The 13,713-nt window shown below is 37.6% G+C and overlaps 1 protein-coding gene across 1 annotated transcript in view; it reads right to left on the bottom strand.

The window, feature by feature from the left end:
* Positions 1-4,156: 4,156 nt before the first annotated feature.
* MCM2 (minichromosome maintenance complex component 2) overlaps positions 4,157-13,713 on the bottom strand; it is a 31,843-nt gene continuing 22,286 nt past the window's right edge. The window contains exons 15-16 of the mRNA XM_026723263.2: positions 7,273-7,428; positions 4,157-6,039 (exon numbers count right to left, since the gene is read on the bottom strand). Of these exons, the coding sequence (XP_026579048.1) occupies positions 5,929-6,039; positions 7,273-7,428 (267 nt within the window). The 3' untranslated portion in view covers positions 4,157-5,928. The remainder of the gene's footprint in view (positions 6,040-7,272; positions 7,429-13,713) is intronic.

Genomic DNA, 13,713 nt, shown 5'->3' with positions numbered 1-13,713 from the left:
GTGTCATCGCTGCAGTCTTTACCATTAGGTCCTTTCAGGGGTGGGATAGACCTTGAGTCTTTTAGTTTGTTGTTTACAAAATTGTAGAAAGCATGGGTGTTTGGGTGTTCTGACCCAAACCTGGTTCCAAGAGAGCAAACACAAGACAAAGACAGCAGTATAATCTTTTTAAGTTTCAGAATCCTGAAGAATCCTAAGAATCCTGTTTCTTCACAGATAAAAGGCTGCTTCCAATTAATTAGCTCTGACAGGAAAGAGCCTTGCCAAGTTTTTTCAAGACTGACAAAAAACAACATATAAGAAATAATTTACAAGTCTTCAAATACCAACTGTAATGTCCTTGAGGGTGAGTTCAAAACTTCTTTGCCTTCTGCAAAGTGTGTTCGTTCACAGCTGGCTTTTATCTTCTTGAAGAAGGGGCCATTACCTTGCAGACTTACTCCTGAGTTGCCCGTGCTGTTGTAATTGTTCTTTCCTCCGAGCAATCCTTCGTGCATGTGCACTTGGCACAGGCTCCTTGGGAACCTCCTCATCACTGCTGCCAGCACCCACAATCTCTGAAGGCAGCAGTCCACTCCCGAATGGTCCTGGCCCCTCATCTGAGTCCTCGCTCTCCTCACCTGTCTGCACCTGCTGCTGGCTAACCACAACATATGTTGTCAAGAAGGACATCTACCTATGCAGACATCAAGAATTGACAATGTCCTGAATATACCTAATCAATTTTTAAAAATGCAGCATGAGCATGCCAAAGCAGAATTGGCATTAATTTTGCAGTAATGTACTGGAATGCATAGAGTTTCCTATATAAATATTTTCACCATCTGTAGGTTGCAAAATAAAATAAATTACCAGAATGACTATACATTTGGCAATCCCACAACCTATTAAAATAATCATCTCTGCATATGATTACACCATAGGGATGAAACATAAGTATGCACTACTTGCTGTTAACAATAATATTACATTATTTTCATGCAAGAGAGAAGTCAGATAATCATAATGGCATCTTTGCCCCTGACCTTATCCTCTACTCTTTTCTCTGTAAAGATGTGATTTACCTCAGGCCCAGTAATAAATCAATAGTGAAACTACAAAAATCAAGATTATGGTCAAATTCGGCACCTCAATTTACACAGGAGTTTATGATACTTAACACATGGTACTACATCCACATGGAGAGAAGAAAGCAGTGGGGTGCCACAAGGCTCTGTCTTAGGCTCAGTACTCTTCAATATCTTCATAAATGACTTAGATGAGGGACTAGAAGGGGAACTCATCAAATTTGCAGACTGGCAGGGATAGCCAACACCCCAGAAGACAAATTCCAGATCCAAAAAGATCTTGACAGACTTGAACAATGGGCCCTATACAACAAAATGGATTTTAACGTGGAGAAAAGTGAAGTTTTATATTTAGGTAGGAAAAATCAAAGGTATAAGTACAGATTAGGTGAGACCTGGCTCAAAAACAGTAACTGTGAAAGGATTCCTAGTGGTTGATCATTTGAATATAAGCCAGCAGTGTGCAGCAGCAGCCAAAAAGGCTAATACAATCCTGGGTTGTATAAATAGAGGCATAGAATCAAGATCAGGTAAAGTATTAGTACCGCTTTATAAAACCTTAGTAAGACCAAACCTGGAATACTGCAACCAATTTTGGTCACCATATTACAAAAAAGATGTTGAGACTTTGGAAAAAGTTCAGAGAAGAACAACTAAGTTGATCAAAGGCCTGGAGACTAAACCAGATGAAGAACGCTGCAGGTTTTAGGTTTAGTTAGTCTAAAGAAAAGAAAAATTAGGGGCAACATGATAGCAGTATTCCAGTATTTGAGGGGCTACCACAAAGAAGAGGGTCAAATTATTCTCCAAACCATCAGAGGGCAAGACAAGAAATAATGGAGGGAAACTAATCAAAGAGAGAAGCAACCTGGAATTAAGGAAAACTTCCAAACAGTGAGGACAATTAACCAGTGGAACAGCTTGCCTTCAGAAGTTGTGGGTGCTTCATTACTGGAGGTTTCTAAGAAGACACTGGACAGTCACTTGTCTGAAATGATATTTGTTCTCCTGCTTGAGCGGGGGCTGAATTAGAAGACCTCCAAGGTTCTATTCTATTCTATTCTATTCTATTCTATTCTATTCTATTCTATTCTATTCTATTCTATTCTATTCTATTCTCCTCTCAATCTCAATCTCAGTCTCTTTCTATTCCATTTGTCACTTAAACTCTTTGAAGCACCTTCCAGAATCACTGGACTTCAGAAGACTGCTACCATCTTTGTCTTGCATTCTATGTTGTTCTTAATATTTTTCTTTACTTAAACTGGTCAAAGTGCCTTTCAAACCAATTTTGTTTCAAGACAGTTACAATACTCTACATTGGAATTTGTTAAAGCTAGAAATGATTAAAAGTGGGCAACATATAAGCAAAAAATAGAATAATGGGGGTAAGCAATCCTGTCACTAGATCAGGGACAGCTTAGTAGTTCAACTTTGTGCTTGGCCACAAAGTCTCTTGAATGACTTTGATCCATGCACTATTCTATCTTACTTTTTGAAAATTATTAAAGAAGAATGCAGTATTCCCCCCTTTGGAAGAAGGGTAGAATAAAATGCAAATAAATATTGGACTTGCGATTATTTGGATTCTGGGGAAAAGTAACACACATGCAACCTCCTCCACTTTCTTTGTCTATGAATATTGTAATATTTAAATTATTTTAATGTCCTGGTCTATCTAGGAATGGGGGATTTAAGGGATGCAAACTACAGGAACTACAGGAACGGGGCGAGGTAGGTATTTGCGCAAACCACACCACACACTACAATGTCTGTGCAGAAGCCAAAACTATATTTGAGGATTACCCTCGCCCTTGTACTGTCTGAAAAAGAGATGCCAAAATACCCCATCAACCATACAAGGGAGACCTGAAGCCGGACTTACCACCTGTCAGTGGTCGGGCTGCAAGCAAAACCTCGAGAAGGCATGAGAAAGGAGGGCTGTTCAGCTCGCAGTTTTACCAACAGCAATCTCCGCATTCCGCCTTGAAGCATACCTTCCCCCTTGAAGATGCTAGTGGATGGCAAGGGGCACAAAGATCCCCCTGACCTCCCTTTCAAACCAAGCAATTGAGTAAACTTCGAGTTCCCTTAGTTGGCAGCCTAAGCGGAGGGGCCTGGAACCGCCCATTGCAGGCGATAGATGGAATCAGCTTCTTTAGTGACCCTCTTAGGGAGGGAAGAGACAGTGTCTGGATTGCGTCATCCCATGACACTCCTGGGACTCCATCCAAGTGGTTGCAGTGGGAAATCGGGGGTGGTGGGGGGAGCAGGAGGGAGGGCAGGAGGAAATAGGGCTATCTGAGGGGACGAAGAGCGTCTGGCTTGGGAAGCAGAAATGCAGTGGGAATCTTGGGGTCATCTGATATTTACTCTGACAATGGTATACATACACGATTGAGTTTGTTGTTGGGAACCTGATGTGTAGCCATGCCTCGGCCGATAGAAGCAGCTGGTGACTTTGCCCTCGGGGCGCTTCTATCAGCTGATAGAAGCGGCCTCATGGGGAGGCATGGCTGCCTGTGGGGCACTCCTAATGGCCGTTAGGAGCACCCTGTGGGCAGCCACACCTTGCTACGAGGCCACTTCTAACGGCTGATAGAAGCGGTTGGTGACTCTGCCCTTGGGGAGCTTCTATCGGCTGATAGTCAAATCTGCCCACAGGGTGCTCTAGCTGAGGCTACCTGTGGGACGCTCCTAAAGACAAGTTCCCCCCTGCCCTTTCCCCCCATTTCTCTTCACCTCGTGTAGTTCAAGCGATGTGAGAATGGTTTAATGCATGGTTTAAATAGACCCAAATTTAATTTCACCTCATGCCTACAAAACAGTGCTGGGCCTTCCTATTGGGGGGGTGTATTGATGGAGAAACATGGTACTGGTTCTCCTTGACAAAATATCTATCAAATTGTGTCTGAATGACCATCAAGAGCTTACACTGGCCCAATGTCTGATTTTTTTTCAACACAGACCACCTGTCCTTGAACGGTTGGGTGGACTGGACATTAACATTTGAACTACTGTAAGTCCATGTATTTGCCATATGATAAATAAATAAATCTACTACTTGTATCGCAAAAACGGATATTCTATTTTAAAATTTTTATTAGTTTATACAAGGCACCTGGCAATGTTGAACATTCTGGAGATTAAAGGTATACCATTATATTACTATTGAATATATTTGAAATCAATAAACATTACAGCCTATTAATACAGCCTATTAATAAAAAGGTTAGAACTTCTAGATTGCAGCAATATGTAGGTAATGTTACATAATAAACAGGATAACCTCTCAAATAGCCTTCTCTAAGATCCCCTTAAAATAGACACATGACAAGTTACTAATGGAACTACAAACACAGGAAAAGAGAATGACCAATCCATTGCATAGAATAGATTTGGTTGTGAACATTCAGAAGAGCTCTAAGCAGGAAATAATTTAAAGCAAAGGTGGAAATAAAATCAGAGGACCTTGGCTTGATGATTTAGATCAGGAGTCTCCAACCTTGGCAACTTTAAGACTTATGAAGTCTACAAGTCTTAAAGTTGCCAAGGTTGGAGACCCCCGATTTAGATCATGGGCAGGCAAACCTAGCCTATTGTATTTACTTATTTACTTCACCCCTAGTCTCTCAGCACTAATCAACATTTAGTTGAAAAGGAACATAGTTTGCATTAGGACGGACATACGGATATTTTGTCTTTAGTATCTGATAGCTAGTCTATCTTCTATCAAAAATTCAGGACAGGTATTAATTACTGGTGAGCAATTCATTCCTTCTATTTTTCCAGAAAAAATCTTTTGCACAAAAGTTGGGTTTTAGACATTTACTCTTTCTGATTCTGCTTGCTAAAAAGCTGGGGAGAACCCAGGTATTTGATGAAGCGCCACCTCCATCCAAAGCTTATATAAAAATGGATTTGGAAAGCTTAAGAGATAAGACTGACTTTAAGTTAGCTTTCTTTAATAGAAAAGGAGTTCAAACAACAGAGAAAAAAATATAAACATTACCCAAAAAACATATTGTTAAAAATGCAGTGCTCATAGTGAAGCAGCTGATTTTAGATACAGCTCTTTTTAAACAGGAAGCCAATTTGTGCCTTTATTTTTAAGATGTTATTTTAATATCTTTGGAGGTAATTTTTAGTAAATGCATTCCTATTACATCTTTATTCGGAAAATATGAGAAAAAACATTATTTTTAGGGATGTGTAAAAAATATTACTTTGGGAAAATAACTTCTGCAGAACTGTGTTAAACCTTCAACGGTCCATGCTGCTGAACTACTACTGACAAGATTTTGGGGTGCTCCTGGCATGTCCGTCCCACCCCAACTAGTTTTGCACATTTCTAATTGTGTTGGCATAAAGCATAACAGAGTTCTAAAAAGAAGAGAAAATGTGAATTTCTACTCATCCTCAAGATAGGCTGCTTTAAACTTTTCATACACAAGCACATGAAACAATAAGCAGGGTACAATGAGAGGAAATGGAAAGCTGCAGATGCTTTAAAGTGAACATGAGCATAGCGTTACTGCTTGTTGGAGAAGAGGCTGATCCATTCACCACTACCAATGTCAAGTCCAATTTCCAAAATGAGGCCAATAGGAAACAATTCCTCTGGGGCTTCATCCAGCAAATGCAGGCTCACAGCAGTTCTGTTTTTTTGTTTTTTTTTTTTTTTTAAACCACAGGACCCTTCTATTCTTATTCTATTTACAGGCCTTTCAGCAGAGCAGTTTCCTAGTTCTTTTCTGAAATATATAAGGAAGAGCTTTGAGGATTGCCACATGTTACTACAACAGAAGAGAAGCATAGCTCTGAACTGCTTTCGTCGCCAACCGCTTGTGAAGTCATTGCCTCAGAAATTTTGCACAATTAATTTCCGCTTGACATCACGGCTGAACTTGTTCATCTTGAACAAATCACTATCGAAGAAGGCAGAAAGATTGTGGATGTTGATTTGACGGGCCTGGCAAAGAAAAAGGGAGAGGGACATGGATAGGTCAATCAAATTTGCCGAGAGGTTGTGGCAGCTTCTCTGCACTGAAACATATAATTTGGTCAGGTAAAATGTTTACATATGGTTACTGATCTGCAATATTTACTATTCACAATATCTGTGTCTCTATCTAATCTGAATGACTGCCCATCTCATTTTAGCAATTCTAAGCAGCTAACAACATATATAAACAGAATCCAAAATGTGGTTTTGTTTTATTGAATTTGGAATTGAATGTGGAAGAATCTATGTCTTCAATGCTTTCTGGCAGTTTGGTGTTAATTGGGGTCAACTGAATCTTGGGGGGAGGACACGGTGTTCCAAAAGGTAGAGGCTGCAATAGAAAATGCATACTTCCTGGACACCACAAGTTAATATTCCTTAATTGTCAGGATGCCCAGCTTGCTTTTTCTGTCAAAATGGGATAGGTAAAAACAACTGGAGAGAGGCAGTCCTGCAAATAAGACAATCCCATGCCATGAAGACCATTCTAGCTGACAATCACCTCACCGCACCTGGAAGCATAATGAAAGTCAATACAGCTTGCAGAGCAGAGGCTAACCAAGGTACATCCGTAACTGTGCATGTGCCACATTCTGAACCACCTGCAGTTTTTGGGTGTTCTTCGAGGGCAGCCCCATGTAAAGTTTATCACAGTAGTTCACTTGGAGGTGAACAAGGCAGGATTGTTATATTGAATGTACCATATGGGAAAATAGATAATTAAATTAAATTAGATAATTTCCTCTTCCCAGATAACACTGACATTTGACAACAAACTGCCAGCATGCATTGCAATCCTTACATCTTTTTCACAGTAAATAAAATGGGTCTATTCAACATCCGAAAATCCTGCTGAATGCAAAACTGCCACACAGTCCAGCAAAAACAAAAACGTCTACAAGAAAAAATATTTCCCCAATTTCTCTCCTTCTAGTGAGATCAATCCCTCTTCCTGATGTCCTTGTGATCACGAGTCCCAAAAACCGTTTGCACTAATTTCTCACATTTGGGGGCTTCAGAACAATACAAAAGTATAACCCCAGAAACGAGCAACTTTGCCTGTTGTTCTAATATCTCATGTTTTTCTTTGCAACAAAAGAAAAGTGCTCACTTATTCAAAGCTTAGATAAGAAAGGGAAACCAAGAACAACTAGACTTAGTCTTGGTACAATGTCGACATAGGGGAATAATGTTCCATACCTTTTCAATTAAGTCTTTCTCCGGCACTTCAGTAGTGTCCTGCTGTGCTCCGTAGCGATTCCTCTGATACATCACCTGCTCCGATACAAGTTGTTTCAAAATGAATAGCAAGAGCTCATTGTTATCCCTCCTGAAGGCAAGATACTTGGCAAAAGTCTGTGTGCAACAAAAAACCAGAGGGGAGGTCAGGAATGAGCCAAAAACAATTTGAAATTATCTATTTTAATGTACCTATAGGTTTTAACAAGCAACTCTAGGAAGCTTACAGCAAAATGAATCCATGCGTACAAAGCAGAATATCTCATCCCATCTCCACTGATTCCCTACTCATTACCAATCCTCATTGAAAAACACTGGGCTCTTTTTTTTTACAGTGCTTTTGAAATGTTAATAAGGAGCCAATCTTACCTGGAGGGATGTGAAGTATTTTAGGGTGAGGGGACTAAAGCCAAAAGGAGCTATTTTCCTTTAATGGTTGGCAGGAGAAAAATCTGCAACATCCCCTTCCAGTTTGCGTGTATCAGGTGATCAAATTCTATGTCCTTAGAGCGAGCAAGGAGACAAGCCTATAAAGCAGAGCTGTCAAACTCCCGGTCTGTGGGCCTGGTGAGCCATGTGCTGGCTATGCCCACACCTGGTTTAGCAAATGGGAAAAAAGTCCCAATATGTCACATGATGCAGCCATGGCGACGTGAGTTTGACATCCCTGCTATAAAGGATAACTAGCACCTTGAAGTAGACCGACTGAATTTTCCAGTAGACGATGCAGCTGCACAAAATTGACATTCTCCTGCTGGACTAGCTTCTACCGACTAATCAACAGGGAGTAAGTACATTGTATATAATCTCCTAGAGTGATTCCACATAGAGTGAATGCAATAATCAAGGGAGAGATGATAAAGGCACAAATCACTGTTGAAAAAGGAAACATTTTAAAGCTGTTTCAACAAAAAAAATGGATGTCTCTGATGTAAATAAAAGGATTTTAATCACCATCTATTTAAACTCAATACTGGCCTACTGAAGCACACTTGAGGATTGACTCTTATCTTTTTTTTTTTAAGACAAACTTTATTGATTACAAAACCAAAATATCAAACAAACACAACACACAGAAGAAGAAAGAAAAGAAATAGAAAAAAAGAAAATGATTAAGAAACTAACAATTTTACTATCAACAGTCTATCGTTCCTTGTTTGTTATCAATATTGGTGATACATTTACAAATACATGAATATATAATTATGATTTACATTTTATGTTATTTACTAATATATTTTCTATTTTTGTTCTATCCAGTCATACCAGCTTCCCAGCTTCTATAATATTCTGATGTTTCTTTTTCCTTAAGTGCTAAGGTTAACTTGTCCATCTCTGCACAGGCTATTATCTTCTGTATAATCTTCTGTATTATCTCCTCTGTTGGAATATCTGCTTGTTTCCAACACTGTGCAAAGGTTATTCTGACTGCAGTAAGAATATGCAGTATTATATATTTGACATTTTAAGGAATTTGTCTTATTAAATATCCCCAAAAAGAAGAATTCTGGTTTTAATTCAATTTGCTCCGCCGTTATTTCCTCTAACCACTTTTTTATTCTGTGCCAGTATCTTTGGGCTTCAGTGCAGGACCACCACATATGAAAAAATGTTCCCTGTTTTTTTTTACATTTCTAGCAATTCGGATTCATGTTAGAAGACATTTTCGCTATTCTCAAGGGTGAAAGATGCCGTCTATAAAACATTTTATAGGAATTTTCTTTATATGCTGCTGATCTTGTAATTTTATTATTCCTTGTCTAAACCTTTTCCCATTCTAATAATGTAATGCTACGTCCTATGTTTCTGCTCCAAGCTATCATGTTGCCTTTGACTACTTCCTCTTCTAATTCCGTCTCTAATAAATAATTATAAAATTTAGTTATTTTTTTTTATCTGGACCTAAATAAAATTTTATCTATTTGTTGTTGTGCCTTAGTATAAATTCCAAAATTTTTCTTGTCCTGGCTATATCTATTTTGAATTTGCAAGTAAGCCCACCGGTCTACTTGTAGCTCCTGTTCTTGGAGATCTTGCCATGATTTTAAAGTTCCTTGCGCATCAAGAAGGTCTTTGTATTTTATCATTTTATTAAGATCTAGATTATTTGGAAGTATCGTCACCTCCATCATTGAGATCCAAATTGGGATTTTGAAATAATGTTTTTTGTTTTGTTTTGTTCCAATTAGCCAATAAGGAATCTCTAATTATATGTCTGTGGAAATACTTCTGCTTAACTTTCCCAATGTCCCATAAAAATGCATGCCATCCCCTCTGTAAATCATGGCCTTCTAAAAATAAGATCCTTTTATTCGAGAGATTTACCCACTCTTTCAACCAGAGTAAGGAGGCTGCACTATAGTATAACTCCCAATTTAGGAGTGCCATACCTCCCCTGCTCTTCATATCTTGCATTGCCTTTAGGTTTACCCTTGTTTTTTTTCCCTTGCCAGATAAATTTGTTAAGTTCCACGAAGTAATTTTTATGTATTTTTATTGGTATTGTTTGGAATAAGTAGATAAATTTGGGCAGAGTATTCATTTTTATAGTGGCAATCCTCCCTAATAAGATTTGCAATTTAACCCATATCTCTAAATCTTTTTTAACTTGCTGTAATAATTTATTATAATTATTTTCCATTAGAGTTTTGCATTGAGCCGTCAACCAAATTCCTAGGTATTTAACTTTTTTTACTATTTGTAATCCCATTACCCTTTCCAATTTTAGTTTTTGTTTTTCTGTTAAATTTTTAGTTATTAATTTCATTTTTTCCCTATTAATTTTAAGTCCTGCAACTTCCCCAAATTGATCTAACGCTTTCAGTAATTCTTGACTTGTTTCAATTGGTTCCTCTATGAAAAATACTATATCATCCGCAAATGACTGGAGTTTATATTCTTCTTTTTTAATTTTTAGTCCTTTTATTCCTGGGTTCTAATTCGTGTAAGCAATGTTTCCAAAGATAATATGAAGAGCAGTGGGGATAATGGACATCCCTGCCTAACCCCTTTCTCTATTTTTATTCAGCGCGTGTACTCTCCATTAATTATAATATATGCCTTTTGTGAATCATAAATTGTAGTCACGATGTTTTCAAACTTAGTGCCTAAATTCATATTGTAAATTTGTTGAATTAGGATTTGCCAATTTAAATTGTCAAAGGCCTTCTTCCAAAAATACAAGGGCTATTTGTTTTTCCGGGTGGGCTTCGTAGTATTCCAAAACATTTAATACTATCCTTAAATTATTCCTGATTTGTCTATTAGGAAGAAATCTGTTTTGATCTTTATGTATATATTCATTCAATATTTTTTTCAATCTATTTGTTATAATTGTAGTAAATATTTTATAATCAGTATTTAACAGGGAAATTGGTCTATAGTTTTGAATATGTCATGAATCTGAATCTTCTTTCGGAATCAACGATATCAGTGTCTCCCTCCATGAATCCAGCATTCTTGCTGCTAGTAGTACCTCATTATATACTTCCACCATAAGAGATCTTATTTGTTCTCCTATTTTTTTATAGTTCCCCTGGTATCCTGTCGGGTGCTGGGGTTTTATTGTTCTTTTGGTTTTCTATTGCTGCTTTTAACTCGGGCCACGTAATATCTCTAATTAACATTTCCTTAATCTCCTCCTTATTTTATCTTTAGTAATACCCAAATAGTTTCTTATCATATCCTCATTTACCTCCTTTTTATAAAGATCTTCAAAAAATTTACATGCCATTTCTTTTTTCTGTTCTATACCTTGTTGGGCATCCCTGTTCTCATCTATTAATTGGTAGATCAATCTTTTTTGTTTTTCTTTTTTAAGTTTATAGGCCAACCACCTTCCTGGTTTATTGGCCTGTTCAAAAAATATCTGTCTGGCTGTATTTAACTTTGAGACCATTCCTTCTTGTTCGATTAAATTTAATTTATGTTTAGTTATTATCATCTGTTTTTTCAATTTGCAACCTTTTGGAGTGTTTTGCAGCTGAATTTCTAATTCTTTGATTCTTTGTTCTAATTTATTTTGTTGGGTATATTTTTCTTGATTTCTTTTAGCAGTGTATGATATTATTATGCCTCTTATTATTGCCTTCATTGTATCCCAAATATTGTTTCGTAGTTGCCTCATTATTATTTTCTTTTAAAAAATAGTCTAATTCCTCATTAAGTTTATTCATAAATTCTTTCTCTTTAATTAACTGTGTATTTAAGGTCCACCTTTTCCTTGGTTTCTTCCTGCCTTTCCACACTATTTGAATCGGGTTGTGGTCTGCCCATTTGTTTGGTAAGATTTCAATCTCTTTTAATTCATTTACTAATTCACCATTCATCCACACCATTTCAATTTGTGTCCATGATTAGTGAGGGTTGAAGTAAAATGTAAATTGCTTTTTCTCAGGGTTTAATTTCCTCCACATGTCTATCAAATTTAGTTCAATCATCATTTCTTCACATGTTTTTGGTAGTTTCCCCCGCCCCCCCCCATGATCTTTCTGGTGGTCCACAATAGCATTGAAATCTCCCAAGATACAAATATTCCTTTTATCTAATTCCACTAATTTCTCATGTAATTGTTTAAAAAAAATCATTTTGGTTATCATTAGGGGCATAGATTACCACTAGTAGAATTAGAACTGATTTAATCCAAATTTGTAACATCAGAATTCTTCCACTGGGGTCTATCCAAATTGGCTCTGCTTTCATATCGTCTTTCACATACACTGCTATCCCTTTCTTTTTCCTAAAATCTGCTGGTGACGTATACAAATTCCCTAGCTTGGGGCATTCTAAATATTTTTCTTCTTCCTTTCTTATATGAGTTTCCTGTAAACATATTATATCTGCATTTTGTTTAATTAATTTGGTTAATATTCTTTTCCTTTTTATCCTAGAGTTTGGGCCATTTATGTTAATTGATAGTATTTTTTTTCTTCATCCATCACCTAATTGACTTTTGCTCTTTGTCTTGTAGTTACTCCTCTCTCTCTTGTGGCTGATTGTGCGTCTTCGGTTCTTCTCTCTCTTGATGTTGTTTATTTTTTGAATTCCTACAATTCCCATCTTTATTTTTTTGGTAGTCTTGGTCGTTTTGCGAATTCATTTCTAACTTGTCTCTACTACTCGATTCTTCATGGCCTATCAATCGTTCGTAGAATTCTTGGACTTTTTCCACGGAGACTACTTTAATTTTTCTTTCTTCCCAAGTGATTAGCATTCCCTCTGGGATTAGCCATCTAAATATACCTTTTTGGTTTAATTGGTTCGCCAAAAATTTATAATCTCACCTCTGCTCGCTAGTCTTCTTGGGATTTGTTTAAGCATCAAGATTTCTTTCCCTTTGTATGTAATTGTTTCTTCTCTAGAAATTTTGTATATAATATCTCAAACTTTCCTTCTGGCAAATCTCACATGGACCTCTTTTGGATGTTTTTGTCGTCTTGCATAATTTGTGCTCACTCTGTAGAGTTCGTCTAACTCTTTCAGAATATCGTCCTTATCTTTTTCCAATAGGTCTGCTAATATTCCTGCCATCACTTGTTCTAAGTCATCTTCTTAGGATTCCATTATATTTTGAAATCTTACATATGCTGCGGTTTTATCCATTTCCAAATATACTAAGGAGTTGTCCATTTCTTTACTCACATTTCTTAATTGCTGACCAACCATTTCCAGCTTCTTTTCCGTTTTTTCCCGTTCTTTTCTCAACCTCCTTTATTGTTGATTCATTCCTTTTTAGTGCTTGCTGTATTGTTTCAATTTTTTGATCCAGATTTAGGATGTCTAGTTTCATTTCTGCCTTTAAGTTTCCCATCTCTTCTTTCAGTTCATTTGTGTCAGCTCTTGATTCGATATGATTTTTTACCACTATTTCCTGAAGCTTCAGCATGGACTCTTGTAAAGTAAGAAGGGTCGATTGAATATTGGCATTCGTGATGATAAGTTGTTTTTCTCCAGATAAAGTATCTGCTTTGGCCGCTGTTTTCGGGCTTCGCTCCCAGTAAGATCCTCCAATATTCAACGCTCAATCAGGATCGCAAATTTTTTCACTCGCAGTCTTCGTTCACCACAGTCTGTCACTCACTTGCTTCCTCTTGTATGCAACGATCAAGGCTTTAGGACCGCCATTGCTGACAGTCTCTTGTCGGTCTCCCCAGGGTTTCTCTACGTCACGATGAGAATCGCCTTTTCCACACGACTTGATTCTCCCCACACTGGCACACTTCTCTACAAGATACGTGCACCCCTAAGGGTCATTCCAACAGCAAGAGGAGATAGCATGAAACCCAGAGTGAGCTTCAGCACCTCCGTTCGCCCATATCTCGTCACCGGAAGTTTTTCCAAGGATTGACTCTTATCTTAAGGGAGCAAATAGCTTTCCAAAAAAAAGTTTGGTTACTGAATAGT

Source organism: Pseudonaja textilis, chromosome 2, assembly GCF_049901715.1.
Source record: "Pseudonaja textilis isolate UNSWEBS1 chromosome 2, rPseTex1.2, whole genome shotgun sequence".
In the NCBI taxonomy this organism is placed as follows: Eukaryota; Metazoa; Chordata; class Lepidosauria; order Squamata; family Elapidae; genus Pseudonaja; species Pseudonaja textilis.
This window is presented reverse-complemented; position numbering and strand designations above follow the sequence as displayed.